Source organism: Excalfactoria chinensis, chromosome 1 (genome assembly GCF_039878825.1).
Source record: "Excalfactoria chinensis isolate bCotChi1 chromosome 1, bCotChi1.hap2, whole genome shotgun sequence".
Classification (NCBI taxonomy): Eukaryota; Metazoa; Chordata; class Aves; order Galliformes; family Phasianidae; genus Excalfactoria; species Excalfactoria chinensis.
The window spans coordinates 45,207,492-45,227,879 of record NC_092825.1 but is presented as its reverse complement, the minus strand read 5'-3'; the positions used below and the strand labels follow the sequence as shown (position 1 = coordinate 45,227,879).

The 20,388-nt window shown below is 39.2% G+C and overlaps 1 protein-coding gene across 11 annotated transcripts in view; it reads right to left on the bottom strand.

Annotated features, from left to right (window-relative positions):
* Positions 1–552: 552 nt before the first annotated feature.
* CNOT4 (CCR4-NOT transcription complex subunit 4) overlaps positions 553–20,388 on the bottom strand; it is an 82,880-nt gene continuing 63,044 nt past the window's right edge. For 7 of the 11 annotated variants that reach the window (XM_072355783.1, XM_072355793.1, XM_072355753.1 and 4 more), the window contains 5 exons: positions 19,141–19,198; positions 18,619–18,868; positions 16,477–16,974; positions 2,744–2,956; positions 553–1,992 (listed from right to left, as the gene is read on the bottom strand). In XM_072355783.1, the coding sequence (XP_072211884.1) occupies positions 1,691–1,992; positions 2,744–2,956; positions 16,477–16,974; positions 18,619–18,868; positions 19,141–19,198 (1,321 nt within the window). In that variant the 3' untranslated portion in view covers positions 553–1,690. The remainder of the gene's footprint in view (positions 1,993–2,743; positions 2,957–16,476; positions 16,975–18,618; positions 18,869–19,140; positions 19,199–20,388) is intronic. The other 4 variants (XM_072355802.1, XM_072355774.1, XM_072355813.1 and 1 more) reach the window with 1 other exon arrangement.

Genomic DNA, 20,388 nt, shown 5'->3' with positions numbered 1-20,388 from the left:
CCCATGAACTGGGCTCTGAAAGATTAAACGCAGCACCTCAGTCACAAGGCCGCTGGTTTTAAGTATCAGAGCAGGTCTCCAGCTAGAAATGGAAGAGCTTGTTGGAGAACTGTCAGCTAAGACTTCATGCCCTGCTGCACAGTGAAAACACTTCACACCTTTGTTTAAAACAAAGATGCTGAAGGATGCATGTTCCAACTAGGATTCTTGTCATGTGTTGAGGCATTATTATATTCTATCTGCCCCAAGTGACAGACAGAAGTGTAAATTTCACCGTTCCGTGCTTCAGATTTAAAATGATGCCAATAAAGGTTAAAGGCATCCTCCAGCTATTATAACAAGTAAATACAACCGAATCCCTTCAAAAATGTAACAATTCTATGCTTTTTTCCATCCTTTGGTACAAAAGTTATCGCACAGTGCAGTATATCAATGGAAAAGTCGCTCCATTTCAGACGAATGGGAGGAAGGAACCATGCAAGAATATACAGTTTTACCAGATGCAATGCTTCAAAACCCAAGTTTCTTAACAAAAGAAAGGCCAACACAAAGTCATCATCAAGTTCTCTGTTTTATTTAAGATTTTAGTTTTAATTCTGAAGAAAGAGGTACATTTCCTTGGTTTTAGTTTTAGCGTCAGGTTATAACCAGGTTTATCTGTTTCTTTTTCCTGTCTTTTCAATACTGCACAAACGTCCAGAAACTACAGGGTTAAGTAAAAGCTGCAGGCAGAGGAGGTCAGAGGTTGCTCCTGATGGTGATCATGTGGCCCCAATGCAGTGCTATCCCAGAGTGCCCCAATCAGGTGAATCTTTGTGGCTTTTTTTTCTTTATAAAAAAAAAAAGAGAGAGAGAGAGACCGACAGAGGAGACAGAAAGACTGAAGTAAATATCACTCGTGTTTCAGCTGCTTATAATTATCTTATGTATACGCTAGGTATTAAATCTGTGAACGCTTTTAAAACATTAAAAGTTTACTTGAAATCTAAAGCCAAAATTAAAGACCAAAAAGAAAAGAAAATCTTAATTCTCCTGTCTCTAAACCACTCTTCAGCAACACGCCGTTTACTCAGCGCTATAAGAGCTCTGGCTTCCAACGCGCCTCGCGTCTCACCTCTGACGGAATGACGCAAAGTCCTCATTTCTGAGCAGGAAAACAAAACAAAACAACAACCCAGCATTTTCCCTGTGTAGTGCCACACTGAATGCTAAATAAATGGTAGGCCACTGCTCGCCCCACACGCTCAGTAACTTCAATTAAATTAAATACCTTTGCCGTATTTCTGCATTTGGTTCTGCATGGAATTTTATCCCCTACTGTAGGCTGGCGCTTTTCCACTAGGCAGGAATACTTGTGTGCAAAAGACTAAGACAGTAATATTCTCCTTAAGCATTGAGACTGCATTTTGATTTCTCTCTCTCTCTCTCTTTTTTTTTTTCCTCGCCCTTAGAATGTTTAGAAAATTATTTCCAACAGTGCATTTCAAACACCGGCTCAGCAGTAACTTAATGAAAAAGATCCGGCCACGACCCTGTGATGGCAGTGCATTTGGGGGGGGAGGGAGGTTTGATCAGGAACTGGATTCTTCAGAAAGAAAGATATGACAGGGAACAGTAGGTGGGTGTGGGAAGGAGTCGGGGTGGGACACTTCCTGCATTTCTAATGTTGGTTTTCTTTTTCCTCCTTTCCCTAATGACGATCCAGCGCTGAGCTCTGTAGTAGATCTGTGGGGGTTTTACTGGGGGGTCTGAAGGCTGTCTGAAAGCCTGGGGGTGGGGAATGGAAACTGGTTGGGTTTGAAGGAGGAGAGTAGGGATTCCAACTGGCTCTGTGCAGAGGGATCTGTGTGCCGAAGGGGTTACTGTGGTGTGTTTGTGATGGTGCTGCACTGGGGCCGTCCACCTCTGTGAGGGCCTGAAGAGATTTTAGCCAATGTGGAGGATTGTCATCTTGAAGGGTGTCTAAACTGTTTCCTGTGGAGGCTGGGATACCTATGAAGAGAAGAAAAAAACAGGATACAGGCAAGTCAGAGCAGAAGCAAAATGCTGAGCATGAAGGAGGTCAATTTAACCTAACACAAAGCAACAATGAGAAAACATGATTAGTTTGTACAAAGAATGCATTTTACATTGTTATAAATAAAGTACCCTGCCCACAAAACATTTAACATTAAATCCAGGTAGGAGAAAGTTTCCCTTCAGAGCTCTTTTTCTATCAAGCATTCTGTGCAGTGACTGCATCCCTGTTTCTACAACCTTACCATGCTGATCCCCTACCAGTACCCTGCGTGCTTCAGTTCCTACTCTGCCTACTTGACTCATGCTTCAGCCTCTCTAGCAGGGAAACACAACCAGACAGCCTTATAAAAGAGAGCTTTATAAACAAGTGGAGTACGTCCCTTTTTAAATAGGAAAGTCCAGTTAATATCTTCAGTGCCTCAGGACCAGCAACGCACGTACCGGACATGCCATCCAGCAGAAGGGACACCTAGGTTGACCCTATAGATAAGCACTGATCGTCCTGACCGCCTGCAAAGGTCCCAGGCATGCACAGCAACAGGTCAGGTGACACTTTATACCTAGAGGTTCCACACAAATTCCTGAACCCTGGAGGTTTTGTGGATGGAAGCTGGAAGAGACCACCGCATACTGACTTCATTTTTTTTTCCAGACGTAAATCAAGTTTGTGCCAAACACCCATTGGATGGTTTGCAGCGGAGCTGAAGGAGTGAGAAACGATTACCTGTGATGATTGCGGGGTCCATCCAGCTGCCAGAGCTGTCCCAATTCAGGCTGTCGGTGGTGGCAGTGTTGGACGTTGGTACACTGTGGTTGGCGTTGGAGGGGGAGGAAGCATTGGGCAGTCCACCAAAGCTGATGTTAATGTTCGGTAGAAGTGCCCTTAGCCCGTCCTGCCATTCCTTCATATTTAAACTCTCTACAGAACTGCTGTTGTCTAGGAGATTTACCAACAAAAAAAAAATGAAAGATAAAAAAAAAAATAAAAAGCTGAAGTTAGAAACAGATGTCCTTCTTTGGTGGGGTATGGGATTTTGTTTTTACTTTTTATAATCAGGCATTTAATACTTTCCCTGACCAAAAACTAGGGTCAATGTTTATAAAGTCAATTAATTATCCAGAGGATTGGCAGGTTTTAAACCAAGTGTAAGGGAGTGGGAGAAAGATTTAACTCCTCCCCCAGCTCCCCATTTTTTCAGTTCATGGACTCAATTAATCAAGGGCATGGAGGCTCTCCCTCCATTACTAATCAGGTAAAACATACCAGATCCTTTACGAGACCACCTCTGGCACACGTCAGGTAACCCAATTCATCTGCTTTATCAATGGGCAGCAGATCTGAAAGGGCTGTTTTCTTTAAGTATATTAAAATGAAGAAAGGCTAGGTAGGGCTTTGCTAAGGAAACCGAACATAATTAAAGCTCTCGAGGAACCAGGGAGGCAGGGGAATATCACAGCCTTTTCTGTTTTGTTGTAGGCTGATCATTCACAGCTCTACTGGTGTTCTTCTGAAGAAAATGGCAACTAAGTTCTCATGATGTTGGAAGGAACGTGATTTCCTCTTGCAGTTGAAGAACAGTAGAAAAAAAAAATTCTTTAAAGACCCATTAGAGTAAGTTCTGGCACAGCAACATCCTCAAACCTTGGTTAGATGCAAACCAACTGGATACCACGACTGTCAGATCTGAACTACTTGGTTAAGTTACTCAGGGCACATATTGAAAAGGGACGATTTGGTTGTTAGCATTACAACAAACGATCCCCGAACACAAGTTGCAAACCATGCTATCTAAAACAGAGGATCAGATTCTTCAAACCATCTCCTTCTTTAGGTATGCAGAAGCAAACCATGCAAGAGCATCCTAGTATTTATAACCAATACAGAAAGCCACATTTAATATTAACTTGAAGTCAAGTATACTTAAAAGGAGAATGGTGGGTAGTATGCTTGTACTATGCTCTGACAAAAACAACTTTTATCTTTAAGCCATCTCTGCCCGTCCTAATTGAAGAAAAGATCTTGATGTTAACCAGGATACTGCTGTGATATGCATGCATACTTCATCTGCTACTTCACAGTAGCTAATTCATTGACAGCAGAAGAGATTTAAGTCTGCATGGAAAAGTAGAGGATATTGCTAACTTGCAATGCTATACTTAGACCCTGAAAAAAAGACTCCCTTGAGACTAAGCCTCCCAGGCAATTTTTGTAAAGGGTAACACTCAGGAAGAACTGATGCCTTTAGTCATGCTTTTGTAGCAACAAAAGAGCACATTCTTGAAATCTTGTGCTTTCATAATGAACTTTCCCTTCTGAGACTGGACTTGTATTTTCTCTTTAAAATAAACATCACATAAGATGTTCTTTCACTCTAGAATTGTAACAACTTTAATCACAAATAACAGTAAACCACACTATATATCACCAGCTGAACTCAGAAAAACTGCTATGCTGTTCTGCTATATCCACTTGGTCAGTGACAACTGCTGGAACATCTGCATTTGTTTCTATCCCTTCACACAACTGTCTAATACAGATGCTTGTGCTGGAGCAGCTATCTGTGCGCACGTCCCTGCATCGCAAGTCAGCAGCTGACATCTAGAATGTCTGTGGCCAAACTGCTGCTACCTGCGGAACCTGGAAAGGGGAAAAAGCACAAATGCAAGGAACATACTACCAAGATCATCCCTTTTGCCTGGATAAGTTTGTGGGGTACAATTTGATGACTGAGTGATGTTAGCCTCAGCCAGTGAATGGGGATAAGTAATCACTTTTCTCCAGAGGGCAGTGCATGAACTACCCCAATGGGGAAGAAAGAACTCAAGCATAAGCAAAGAGTCAACAGGTCAAAAATCCTGTAGAAGTGAACTCCAGATCTTGTTTAATACATGCACCATGTTTCATCTAGAGATTGAAGTTTTAAGTGCCACAGGAGGAAAAAAAAGCCAAACACAAACTAGTAACAGAACCATAGTTCTGCTTCAAGAAAGTAATTCAGACAAGCTTTTAGTAACCTCAGCACACAGACATGAGAAAAGCAACCCAGAGTCCCAGCTTATGCGTCACTCTATCCATACAGATGTGTGGCAGGAAAATTATCTACAAGTCACAGTGGATGCAAAGAGCAGGCTTTTCACTGACTTGTCCTAACTGCTATTCATTTGCTGTTGAGTCATAGTGCATAAAGCTAGCTTCCATTTCTACTACTGGGTAAATACAATCTACTTCGTGTTCTCCCTAGAGCTCCCACTTGTTTCCTTGCTATATGAAGGCACACAGTTTTAAGGAACTTGGTGCAATTACTTTTTCATTGAGACCTGTAAGATTTATTTATTTCAAATCTAGTTACACGATCTGGGTTAAAAACAAACTGTTTCAAGTGCTAGCCAGAAATAGCTTCAATTTTTGCCCACCATCCTTCCAAGCATTCATGTTAAGAAGCTTGAGAAGTTCCCAAGTTCATCTCTCTCAGAGGAAAATTAACCCTTTCACCATCACAGAAATCACTTTGTGATGGATTCCACATGGCACAGCATCAGTTTCCACTTTAGTTTCTCAACACTGCTTCCAAAAGCTTGTGCAAAGCAACACAGTTCAGTTTAATTACTTCAACTATTGGGCAAACCCACACATAAGATTCTTACTAAGACCAAGTGTATGCTAACATACTAAATACTCGTGAGCTGGGGATCTGTAAGCTCCCTGTGGGCTTAATTACAGATATTACTAATCCCCAGCAAGTCTGCAAAGCTCACGAGTGAACAAATAAACTACAAACCTGCAATGTATGTGTTGGACATGCACAATTAACATCAACACATTAACACATGCTAATTAACATCACTGAGAAAGTTCAGTGAAGATTAAGCCACCCAGATGACACCATTTATAAGAAATGGGATAGGAAAACAAATCCCATGTGGCAGTAGGCCATCTGGGCCTAGAAAACATGGGTTACTGCCATGTTGTACTCTGTACACTAGTACAGGGTATGTAAGAGTCCAGAAGGATAACAAGCATTTGCAATACAAGACTTTCTATGGAACCTCTTGAAGGAATGGAAAAGACTGACACAGTGGAGGCTGAAAGGCAAACTACAACAAAAGAGATCTTTGCCTTCTGACAGCAGAGAAAAAGCAAGCAGCACTTTACTCAAGCACCTGTAAGAGGTTTCCAGCTTCACTAATAAATAGAGTTGAAAACAACAAACCAAAGCTTCTCAGCTTTCTCCCAGCTCCTAAGGAGGAATACAGCCATTACTCTTGTAATGTGGGATGTGGTAAGCGATTACATACATTAGGGGGTCAGAATAGGTGGGACTGATAGAGCGTCAATGGCAAGGCCCTTCCCCACTTCCTGCACCACCCTCTGAATCCTTGGTTACTGCTAGGGATCAGGTCATATATTCAGCTAGAAAGCATCCTGATGCAAACTAGTACCATGAGCAATCTCTGAGCACCATACAGGTGCAGGACTCAAACCAAAACAAATCACCATGTCTCTGCTGGAGTCCGACAGGTTGTAAATGTGGATAAGTAAAAATACAAGTCGACTACACAGATCCACACAGACTACATCCACCATCTTACGAGAACAAGCCACCTCAACACAGTAATCAAGTTAATGGCTACCATAAAGCTAGTACCATATTTACAAACAAAGGGTTAACTTCCAGTCACTACAGATCCACCAGAAATAGCATTTTCTTACTTTACCCAACTTTACTTCCTGATACAAAATACGTTTAATTTTTGACTGGCTAACAGACTTCAGTTGGACACCATAACCTATGAACATGAGACCCAATGCACTACCACTTCTCTTTCTGAAGGAGTAGAAATACGGTCTCCTTCAAGAGCAAAACATGGAGGAAAACAAGTCCAAATCCAGTTAACAGCAATGAAAAGATTTTACACATCAAGATAAAACAGAGTACATTAGAGATACCTCCCAGCCTAGTCTCTGGGACAAGAAAATAACCTGATAAGTTTCACTGAACGCACCATTATTTGTATGAAAAACAGACTCAAATACTGTTCTCTTGACTATATAGAGCTTCAGTCTCCTCTTGATGTGCATTTCATAATCCCATCTAGTCAAGTGGAAACTTGAGTTTCCAGAGATGAACAAACTCAACAATTATGACACCAAACAGGCTGTTTCATAACAATGTATTCTGATAGACAATGCTACAACGTAGACCCAGAGGTGTACCAAATCTGGCTATACCACACTGGTGATGTTGGTTCCTTAACGTTTATGCCCAGAGTAACGGGACACCAAGTCTTAGTGCATTTGGTGGGAGATGAGCTCACTATGATCAAGTCTGTATCAGCATTCAAACAGTGCCTTCTTAACTAAGAACAAAGAGCACAATATCCTCACATTACATAAGAGCACTACAAGCACAGTCCTTTGCCAAAATCATATTCCAAGTTAATACAAGAATCTGACTGTACTTATTGCATAAAACTTAAAATGTCTTTATGCCCGGAGTCCTATATAATCTTGTCCTGCTGAAAAGTCAACTATTCTGTAAATGTAGGCTGCGATTATTCTTTTAATAAATCATTACCCATCAGTACACCATGTGTGTGACCACAGCACTCAACAGTGTTGCCGACAAGCCACAAATAAACCGAAGAAATTCAGAGGAAAAACCACGGTGTGAGAAAAGAAATGAACTTATTGTAATGTCATGTAACTAACTGCACAAGCTAAGCCCATGCATTCTGTGAAACATTCTGTTAAAGAAGCCGTTGTCACTTCAGAACAGATCCTTTTCATTTTAGAATGACCTTCCGCTATTGGTATTTCTCTTTGGCAAAAAGTTGTCCAATAATTCACTTTGTAGGAAGAAGAGGACTTTTTGATATATCCTAAAATAAAGTGATTCCCATTACGTGAGATGCATTCAAAAGTGTTTGAACCAAAGCCTCTACACTTCACCATCTTGCCAGTGGTAACAAAATCTATACTTGTGTCACTAACACAAGTAAGTTTGTCTGCTCACAGAGTTCTTAAATAGCACTTAAACTGTTCTCAGACTCCTGAAAATTGTGATTTCTAGGAATTCCACAAAGCTTAAACCACATGAGGTTTCATGCAGATTCACAGAGGCCTGAAAACATCACTGTGAGAAGACGGCAGCATCTGCCCACATTCAGACTGCAGTGCTACTCATTAGGAACACAAGTAGCCACTTCAAATAAGGCAGATATCAAGTGACAGGAGCAATAAAAAGCAAGACTGTTTAAGGAAAACATGTAAAAGCTTTACAGACATGGGCAATCTCCACAAGTTAGACCTTTCTAAATATCGTTCCCCAGGGCAGTTTCCAAATGAAGGTCATATGGTCATGATCTCCAGGAGCAAGAGGAACAAAGAAAAACACACACACAAAATTGGATTTGGTAATAGAGACACTGCTCTGAACTTTAAAGTAATGCAAGTAAAGCAGCTTTTATCTTGACTCCACATTGATTTCTATGGTTATATCAATTCCACATCTACCCAATTTAAGTGAGGTGAATCAAAAAGCTGTTTTCCACTTTTTTTTTTTTTTTAAATAAAGTGCAATTTAACATGCCCATAAAGTGAACCATCAAATACAAGATGAATACACAGAATTCTAAAAAACACACTTTAAAGGGGAAAATAAGGGTGGTTTTTTCCCTCCTAAATTTTGCTTTTTTCTGAATGTCTGACAGCATAATCTGTGACTAAGTAACTACAGAGTGAGATATCTGAAAGAATGATTCATAGTAGTATTATCATAGTATTGTGCGAGTTGGAAGGGACCTTAGAGATCATCGAGTCCAACTCCCGGGATTCGAGCCCTCTGTGTAGCAGAGCGGCACTTCTACCCCCTGCTCCACAGGGGGGATTCGAACCCGGGCCCCCTGGTGTTGCAGACGGGAATTCTACCGCTGCGCCACCGGGGCACACCCATTCCTATTCACTTTAATGTACAACATCAGAACTTACATTAGATTTGAGAAAGCAATTTTATATCAGTATTCTGTCCTTGTGACCAACTTATACAAACCACTGCTTAACAGATCAAATCTAATACATAATTACAGCAACCAGGCACCTAATCTTAAGCTATAAAGAAATTTCACATCAAAGATTCTAGCTGGCTTTGAAACATACGCCTGAGCCCAGGTCAGATGTTTCCACAGTATGCTGGAGCACTGCAGCCTTTTTATTACAGACTTTAATTATTTACTGCTGAAATATATAGCATTACAGTGTACAACCTCAATCTACATGCAGAAATTACAACATATTTTGTAGTACTTTCACCTTTGTCAGTAAATATCCTTTCATGAGCTAATTTCTCATCCAGACAAGGATCCTCTAAGAATACACATAGTTCTTCCCAATGATAATACTAAATCTTAATGTAAACCTAAACTAAGTTCACAAAGATTGTTAAGACACCACAGTTACAAAGATAATCTGAATCCTACATGTAGGACAATTTGATAAATCCCAGAAAGACATGCAACTCCCATTCACTTGAGAAAAATAAGTAATTTTAACATAGAAGTATCTGCTGCTTCCTCTTAGTTCCTGCATCAGATGTCAGTCCCACCAGGTTACATGTTACTCCTCAGTTGAAAAAGCTTTCCTTTCAAATGAAAATCCACTAAGAGTACTTGCATGCATATAGAGAATTTTCCCTTCAGCCAATATAATAACTAGAACTGACAAAAAATTAGCTGGAGTCTATACTGCTACAGATTCAGGACACCAAGAATTCCCAGCTCATCTTCTGACCCAGACTGTGAGAACAGCTTCAGTAAATTGAAGGCACTAAATTCACTGTAGTGAATACAGAGAAGTTTGAAACCTAGTTTTTAATTTTCCCATAATGTGTAACAGCTACAGATGAGATATTTCTGTAGATACATAATTCCATGGGAAGATAAAGCTTCAAGGAACTTAAAAAGCAAAACTTTCATGACAATAAATTAATTCTGATTACTTTCTTCCAATAGAAATTACTTGATTAAATATAAACATATATCTAAATAAAGCAAAGTTTATTTAGAAATAAGTTTATGTAGAAAGCTTATTAACTGTCTGTGCTTTTAGTTAAGATTGAGGAATCAAACTAGAATTTATATATTTGGCTTGATCCATAAGGATGTGAAGTCCTTTCACACGATGTGGCTTTGTTTGACACTATTTGTTTCATGCAGCTTTTATAACATTTGGTGAATCATCCTTAAAGAGTTTGGCAGTGAGTTCTTGCTTTTATAACCAATGAATTCAGTCTACCATCCCTAAACCACAGGCAAGGCCCCAGTGTCCACGCTGCTGAAGTTCCTTTAGTGAGACTGCTAGAGGCATGGCTCAGTCAGGAAAGGTAAATCACTTCCCTCTGTTTGTTTCCTCTGGATCCTGCTGGAGAGTTATTCCAGAGTGCAAATCAGGTGAGCCACTAAGTCAAATTTTAGCCAACGCAGCATTTATTTCAAATCTAGCTATGTTAATGCTATTAGTCATTCTTCTGATATGATGCAGTCAAGAGAAGCTGGAGGATTTTCATTACGCTTCTTTTTCCTTTACATTGTCACTCTTTCAAAGCAAAATTATGCAATTTAAAAACAGGCATTGTGCCACTCAAAAAATGGCTTTCACTGCCATCCTTAATCATCAACGACTTCTATAATTTCTCAGAGAATAAACAAAGCTCCCAGGGACAAAAACATCAGTATTTTTACACTAAGGTTTCTTTGGGATAGCATCTCCTGTACAACTGTATAAAAGAAATGCACAGCTTTTTTAGAACAGTTGCTAAAAATCACCACCAGAAAGGCAATGGGGCAAGGAAGAAGTGAGATGAGATTTTAAGACAGATGGAGAAATAGCCAGACAAAGGACAGGTGATGGGGATAAAGTTCTCTCAGATCATGACACAACTGTGTTATGTTAGACAGAATTGCTACTGAATATAAAGTACATGGAAGCGAGGAGCAAGGTAACAGAAGTACAACAAGGAATATCCATAGCAAGTTTCAAACAGTATGACTTAAATCTTGACTTTGATTTAATGTTTTAAAAATGAATCTGAAATCCCCCTTCCACATACTTTATTTTAAATTTAGCAGCATTAAAAATAGCATCTCCAGAGGAAGGGAAGCAAGCAAGCCAAGAGTTTGTTTCCACACTGAAACTAACTTGTTACATATGGTGCTGAACACTTCACCAGTGAAATACAACATCAGCTCTGACCGAAATAAAAGGAGACGAGAGCTGGCGCTTATTTATAAGAGCTGAATTTCAAAGTGGGGGTGGAACACACACAGGCACAAAGCACAGCCAGAAGAAGATGGGGGAAGAGGAGGGCAAAGGCCCTGGAATCTTCCTGACAGAAATTGGTACCTCAAGCACAAGAACCGCAGAATATTCAATCATAAAGATTACACCAAGAACTGTATCATCTTTGCTGAGGACAACAGAGCACACATGACCTCTGCAGAGGTCCAAACAATTTAAAAGCAGTGCTCAGTCCTTTAATTTCAAGTAAGCTGCAATCTTGATATTAGTATAACGTCCATTTCAAAGAGTAGCTTCCCTGCACTCTGCAAAGATTCAGGCCTTCAGAGGTGCCAAATCTGGCACTTAAACTATTAGCTGCATCACTTCCAATATTTATATCTCATCAGATAAAACTCCAGCTACAGGCAGCCATGCATCTAATCAGGAGCAAAGAAAAGAGCGTTCAGCTGCAGTGCTTTCCCCACTGTTGCTGACAGAATGCCAAATGTCAGTGAGGACCAGCAAGGGAGCAAGCAGTCTTCTTTAAAGGCTTAGAACAAAGTTAATGGACTAATACATCTTACTGTTAAGTATAAGACCATTTGTACTTAAAACTGGCATTAAGCCTTTCACACACTGCCAGGACAAGAGGAAAAGTGTAGCAAAATGCTCTTCCAATCTACTACAATCAAATAAAGGGACATGAAGCAACACCATTTAAACTGCATTAGCTGTTGTTAGGAGTATGGGATTAAGTAAGTTTTGTACACAGCATTTTGAGACTGAGTTTTACAACATGCAGAACTGAACAGCAGTATGCCACAAGTCAGGCCCTCTTTTAGAAAGGAAAAGTAGCAAAAGCAAAAAAAAAAAACAACACCAAACTACCAAATCCTGAAGAACTTCATACCAAATGTTAAGCCAAAAATGACAAGAAAAGGTCAGCACCTATGCTGTCATTTCAGTTTCTTTGGATTTCTGTTTCTGCATAAAACAAGTCATGGTTTTGGTATCAAGTATCAACCTAGACAGGAGACGAAGTCCAAACAACAAAGAAATTTGCATCCTAAATGGAAATACAGCTGCATTTTGGGAAAACACCACGTCAAAGACTCAGTACTAAAGGACAGTGCTAGTTCTGACACCTCACCCTTCTCCATAGTCCAAAGTCTTTAAAACAATAGTCCCTACCAACATACCGGGATGTTTGCTTCTTTCACTAAAACCTCACCCCAAAGGTGGCATTAGACAAAGGATTTGGCATTCAAGACGAGGCTGATAGCTAAGGGCATGGAATCAGGAGAAGATTCAAACAAGTAAAGCTGTTCAAGTTTTGAAAAGCTCAGGAATTAAGTCTAAATGTAGGTAAGACTCAAAAGTATGGATGATAATCACTGTCTTGGTAAGGTATGTGATGCCATTACTGCAATGACTGCTGGATGGCACCCAAATCTAGCAATTGGTCTGTCCACCTATTTACTGGCTTGGTCTTTAAATACGCATAATTCCATCAGTTAAATTGTGCATATTAAAGAGATAAGCTACAATAACAAAAAGCCCTTGATAGAACAATATTTGGATTTACCAATTATTTCCATTTACAGAGACTTATGACATTTAAGGCCCATTTTGAAATTCCAGGAGCATCTCACAGTCTGCTGCTATCTCCAAAGGGCTCCACGTATTAAATAATTTGATGGATTTTACAGCTGTTATCTTCAAAGACAACAGATAAAAAAAAATCTTTCCCTCTAAGCAGGCTTTAATTCTCTGCTTCTCTACCTCTATTCACAATTGACTATTTAATCTAGCTCAGATTCCTAATATACGTGGGAAGAATATACACATAATGCGGTATAGAATTAGTCTTGGAAAAGTTACAATTCAGCCATCTCGCTGTTACCAAATTGAGAAGTTCTTGCAATTACATTTTCACTCAGACTTAAATTCAGGATAACTAAGAAATTAATATATGAAATAACAGCCAGTGTTTCAGAACGTCAATTACTCTCATCCTTTGGCTTTACCTGAAGGATAAACAACAGCTACACAATCTTAAGTTAAGACTGTTTTAGCGACAAGCAAGCTGTCTGGAAAGTCATCACCAAACTTTTCTCCTAAAGCCTGTTTATAGTTTAAAGTACACTGTAATCCTTCTAACCTGCCCCACTCCAGAGAGCAACAAACTTGAACTGATCCTCACAACGGGACCATACATCATCTGCTTTGCAAAGATCATTCTTCTGGGGGAGGGAGAGATTCAATTTGGTTGAAACAGTCAAAAAGTTCTTTTTCAAGACTGGAGAAAGACATTTCTGATGAGCACGGCAAATTTCAAGTCAGTCAATTTTATTTTGAAGTCAAATGTGTCACGGTGACATTTCACTGGAAACACTAAGATTAATAAATACTACTTCTGAGAAAGAGGCTACCAAATGCCACACCAATTATTTTTAAATGAGAGCTTAGAAATATTATGTAGGGTGTGTGTACTCCCATTTAAACCTATTGTGCTTCACAGAACAGAACTACTTGTATATGTGGAGGTATAAACACAGCGCAGCTCTAATATGAGATGAAACAGAAGACCGCTGAGTAGTAATGCCTGCATTAAGTAGACAGGTCAAATATAACTTGCTTTAGAAATGTATAGTCCTGTAAAAATTAATCAGAAATCTTGGGAAACACACAATTATGACAAAAGTTGGAGATCCCTGCTAGAGAACAACAAAGTTCTGATTACATTTGGTTTCTTTTGCTGTTACAGCTGAAACAGCCAAGTTAATGGAAAAAAATCTAACAAGAGGAGCTCTGGGTGTATTACATTTAATCTCTCCATACCTCTGAATGGGTCTAACAATACATATGGCCTTTTTAGGCCAGCTAGAGCCTCTTACAAACCACTAATAAAGTCCTGTTTCTGTGGTTTCCTTATTGATACACAACTTCCCTCTCTGTAAGCCCATCAAGTGGGTGAATCTAAATCAAACGGGGAAACTAGGGAAGTCCTACAATTACATACCTGCTGCTGATAGATTAAAAGTAAGCATAATGAACTGGTATTATTCTTTCAATAAGAAGATTTGTTGAGAGGCTTGCACACTAAATACAGATTTGAAACTAAATTTAATAAATTGGAAACGATTAAGTCAGCGTATCAAAACAAGAAGCACACAGGAACCTCCTGGTTTTCAAATTATTTGCATTTCTGAGGCAGTTAGAATCACTGCAGGAAACCCAAGGTACTACATGCTATACAAATAACACAAGCTCCAACTAGCAAGCAATACCAGACTGACTTGAGACTTCTGATAACATGAAAAAAACATTATATCTGTGTTTGCATAAGTTTAAAGTTACACCAGGACTAACATGCAGAGGAGCATTTGCACAGCAGCAACTGGTGCTAACTATAAACTAGACGACAATGTTAACAAAAGCCCAAAACCAATACAATGGAACTTTCCATAGAGACTACAGCAGATGTTTGTTTTCCATTCTTAACACTGTAACTGCCAAAGATATCCAGATCAACTGGATCTAACAGTTGCATAGAAAAAAGGATACACTTAAGTATCATTTCTGCTGCCTTAAAACATACAGAGAAAGCATACAAAACAGGCTGTGTGTATTAAACAGGAACACACAACTGGCTCTTCAAGGAGTAGCACAAGGACCTACAAAGAAATCCACTTTCAAACTGCCCAAATTAATTAAAATAACACAATTTAAAGAACGCTTCTTGCAAGCTTAGAAATAACTTGTACTGAAACAGATCATTTTTCAACACTGAATGATTTTTCCCACCCTCCTAGTCCACAAGACAGTACTGCTACCAACCCCGTCATTGTCAAGTTAGAGAACTCTGAGGTAAAGTCAAAACTTAGGCTGGTAGCATTCTCCCAAGTTCTTTGTAGCTCAGCGAGCAACAATTCACACTCATACAAACACTGCATTTTTAACTCCATATAAAAAGATAACCCCTCTCCCATCATTTCAATGTAAGCAATAACAGTATTTTTTTTGTTTGTTTGTTTTTTTAAAAACTTAGTCACTGCCAGCATAAAGACTTTTGAACTACTTGGCATTTGTCCTCTGGACTAAATGGTTATATTGTGAACCAGTTGAAGGACCCTAGCACAGTACTGCAGCTTCATTCATCCTCTCTGGAGGCTTGATAACAGTGAAACAACAGCCAGATGCAGCTCTTACATCAGAGCATCAACACCAAGTAACTTCTTCCAGGTCACTATCTCACAGTAGAGTTGATACTTCTCAAAATCCAACAATAACAGAAAACCCGCATCAGCAACATCTCAAGCAGCAGGTTTCTTCACCTCAAGGTTACAAAGAGCTTACAGAGTTTCAGCTTGTAGTTTATTATAAAACTAACACTTTTTTCCCTACTAGGAAAAGAGAACTTGTGTGGGTCAAGGTATGCAGTAACTGTGGAAGCAATTCTAAAAGTTCACTTCTGGAATTTGATCAGATCAATGATGGTTACAATTAGTTCCTTAGCTGTAATGATTACTGCAAGAGCCTATCAATTCACCCAGCGCAGCCTGGAATGGTGTGACTGCACATTTATTTATTCCAACATCACAGCTCTCATAATGAGGATGAATCCTCTCACACACATTGCAAGCATTCAATCAATGAAAGATTATCACAACGTTAAGGCTGTCTGAAGTACAGGAATGAACAGCACTGAATTATTCAGTCATTTAGTTATGTGAAAGAGGGAACAACCCCAGACAAGACATCAGCCACAAATTATCATTACAATTTTTTTTTTTCAGATTTAGGAACTCTGATCAGCACCTGCACATCACCACAAAAGTCACAACGCACATTTAGGGCCTACTTACTAATCTTAAGCCCAGTCTGGCAAGACTGAAGAACCAAAATACCAATCTGTTTAGGCACAAAATTAAATGGGCACAGAATACTCCACCTTCCTTATAAAGCTCAATGTTACAAGGCTAAATATCCACTTAAAAAAACAACGCATGGATAGGGCATATTTAAAATGATGTTCTCCCTCTCTTCATAAGCCTAGTATGACAGTTAAGAGATATAGCTCTACCACTTGTAGCTGGCTACTTCTTATTCCCGTCCTGACTCAGAACTCTAAGCTGAAAGCACAAAATTAATCACATTCATGGCTGTCCTGATTCACCTACCTGATATAGGGATCCCTCCCAGACCTGTGCTGTGTTGTGGTTGGAGATTCAAGTCCAAGAAATTACTATTTGAGGTGGGATTTGCTGTGTGGTTCAAGTGCATGATGCTATTGCGTGGAAAGGCCATCCAAGGATAGCGAGCTGCTTGGCCTGGAAAACTGAAGGAGTTGTAAACTGCTCGATGTTGTTGAAACTGTGGGAACCTCTGTGGCATGACTGGAAAGGTGCTACTGAGAGAGTTGGCATTTGCGGGTGCAGCAGGATGCAGAAATCCAGAGCCTGGCCCTTTGGCAGTTGTAGTGTGTGGGGAAGGGTTCTGAAGAGATGTGGGCGAGAGGGAAGGTTGGTCTTGAACTGACAGTTCCTTCTCAATCAGGTCTGCTAAGGCTTTGCGGGTGACATCAAAGGGGTCAAACCCTAAGTCGTCCTCTTGCTGTTTGGAGGAACCAAACCCAAAAGCCGCTTGCCAGTCTGTGGAGGAAGATACTGGTATAGTTTCTGTTGGAGAGGAATAAGATTTAGAACAAGGATTAGTGAGTACTCGCCCATAGAAAAATCTCATCCTTAGCGCATTTTACTGTTGCCAGTTTATTCTTCATGTAATATTTGTTCGTAAATTGCTCAAAGACAATATTTATCAGCTTGGAACTCGTTTTCAGACAAAAGACAAATTCCTACTTTAGCTGAAGCAGTAGAACTAGCAAGTTGAGGTTTTACTGCAAAATTCCTTCAATTGCATAAAAGCTATTGTCAAATAAGTATTTTTCAGAGAAAGCAGAGTAGAAAGAGACCAATAAACATTATAACGCTATGTAACGTTATATTTAACATACAAAGTTACTGGAGGGATGTGTAACCAGAGTTAAAAGAAAATATTAAGCTACTTTAAAGTATTAATGCTGTGCAAGAAACAGGGTGTGAGGAAGTAGGATGGAGGGGGGTATTCTCTTGCAGATACTTCTGAGTAGTGATTAAAAAAAGAAAAAAAACTATTATTATGGAAAAACAAGCCAAATTCTTGAGTATACACTTTGATTAAATAACAGAAACAAGGCACTGCATTACAAGATGCTATTAAATACTCTTAAGCATCATTGTAGAAAAAAAAAAATGAGTCTTCCCTGAATTTTCTCTTATTTCCTTGTACTGCTTAAGGTTTTTTAGGTCAGTTGTAGAGCATGCCAGTCCTATTTTCAGAATATTTCTCCTTAAAGCTGCCGTGAAGAAAGCAAAGTACAAGGAGGCAGCATCACTTACATTAACTCCCTCTGCTGGTAGGGAACCTAGACTGCTGCTGAAGCCTAGTGCCCTCTCAAAATAAATAAATCTACAACTCCATTTCCAGAAAAAAAGCCACTGGACAGACAAAAAACCTGCTCTTCACATTCGAACTGTAATAGCAATTACATTTTTATTAATTATGGAAAAAAAATGCAGCTACCTGAAAGTTGTCTCCCACTGCTACTTAATCTTCACAATATTGTGTGTACAGTGTCTTAGCAGCATGTTATTCTCCTGATAGTATTATTTAAAAATATTTCCCAGAAGGGAGAAAAAACACTAAAAGATTAGCCACTAACCTACCAGATATAGAAGTATCATTATATTCTATTCATTATCATTCTTGTTTCATTTAATTTGCTACCACATCTCAGGTTTCTAATTTGAGAACTCTAAAGCACTGTGAACTATTCCCAAGACTGTATCAATACACCTAACATACCTAAAAAGACATTTCACTCAAGTGAAGTGGTACTTTATGCCATCCAGTCAGTGCAATTAGTTGTACTTTTATCTTTTCTGAATATATATAATCTCACTTCAGAAAGATTATTCATCTTCAGGTAACTATGCAGGATACCTAAGAAAATTTGGAAGTCTGCTGCACAGAAGTAGGCAAATGGCTAAGAGAAACAGAGTAATTGTTCAGATTACTTAGCCATGAAGTTGGGAAAACTCTATAAGTTTCTTTCAGAAGGAAGTCTGTATCAATGCAATTCATTTGTGCAGTAATGAAACATGATAAAACATTTGTGAATTGAAGAGAGCAATACAAAGTATACCCCAGAGTTAAGTTTTAGACAACAGCTGCAAAACCAAACAATACACAGCAGTGTAAGCTGGGTGCAGAGCTGTGCATACCTGATGTGAAAAGGCTCTGTGGTTCTGGTGCTGTAGGCCAGTCATTTGAAGTCTGTGGAGAGCTGGGGAACGGAGGAAGCCCACTAGGGATGGGGTTAGGGTGTCGGAAGTTGTCAGAGAAGAGCGACTGTGATTCTGTTACAGCTCCTTCAAAAGGAGACCGCGCACTGTGGTTAGATGAACTGATGGGTATGACTGGATTGGGTTTTGTTAAACCAGGCGGTGGCGAAGGTGTGTCACTGTTTGTTATCTACAGCCAAAGGAGGAAGAGAGACAATTAGGTCATGAGAGTTTATGTATATTCTTCACTAACAGTTGAAAATTCTCAAAACTTCTGGCTGCTTTTACTTCAGTTGTATCATTTAGCATGATGTTTAACATTAAGTCAACTTAGCAGTAGCACATTTTAAGTTTTGTTTAGAATTACACCATACTTCAGAAAGTATTTGCCTCTCAAAGCATAGGTTGCATGAAACCAAACAAATTCAATTCATGCGTTCACAGGATTTATCTTTGTCTTACCTGCTGGGAGCTGTCACCGTTTCCTATACTGAGGGAATCTGAAGGTTTGTCGATAGGGCTGCAGAAGTAGGAAGGGAAAGAGTCAGTAAGTCACTCAAGTATTTAATGCAAACATCAACATCTGATTTTGTAGTGACAGAAAAGCTTTGAAGTAAACCAAAATTAAATTGGAGGAGTAAAGAAGGAAAAAAAAGTCAACTCCGAGACTTTAGTTGTAAACATTCCAATCATTTGCCATATATCATGTCTTCCCATGACTCTCCACTCTGCTTGTGGAGTACCCTGCTATGGGACAAAAGAGAAGTTATAAATGTCTTCAGAGTAACTCCTTGCCACTCAAAAGAAAACCAAACACAAACTTATGTTCTATAGCAGTATTCCATTTGTGGTCAGTTCTATCTCTTCTATTATTGGAGTAAATCTTGGGAACAGATTTGTTCTCTAAATACCAAAGTTGCCAGTTCCCATATAAATCCTAAATAAATCTTGTGAAAGAAGAAATTAAATTAACAACTTAATCCTGGTTAAGAGAAGCTTCCTGTCAGCCTCAAACCTTTACCTAATAAAAATTAGTTCCAAGACAAGAAAATTGATTTTTGAGATGACAGAAAGTGAAAGATGCAGGAAAATATAACAAAAATTGTCAATCAACGTAGAGAGAAGGTACGGCAGAAAGCTGCTGCAGAAAGCTATTTACTGTGAATTAACATGGCTCAGCTAAAACAGCACACCTTGGGATTCAAGATTTGACAGGCACTTGTGAACAGCCTTAAGTATACTAACTACCACAATAATGAAACAGTGAAAGTTTAAGTTTAGCTCTAAGGCAGAGATTTTCAGCTGAAATATATTTTATCTATTCATAAGTGAATACACACAAGCATCTGACTGACACAAACAATGGTCCTACAGACAATGACAATAAGATTCTTATGAACGTGATAAATTAAAGGTGTAACCTATTAGTGCAGAGTAAATATATAAAGACAGGAGTAATTTTGACTGGATGCAGACTTCAGATTCTAGCTACGCTTTGTTTTCAAACACTCTTTTCAGTTGGAAAGCATAACATTGCATAATGCCACATAGCAAAGTCCAAAACTCAAGAATTTGCACATCCACTCCTATTTATTCACCCCCTCCCAGAATAACTAGTCCATAGTCAGTAGATTTAATTCTCCTCCCTTCCAGAGGAGAAACTGTATAAAAGCTACTCATCAATGAAGTCAATTTGGGAGCAAAAGAAAG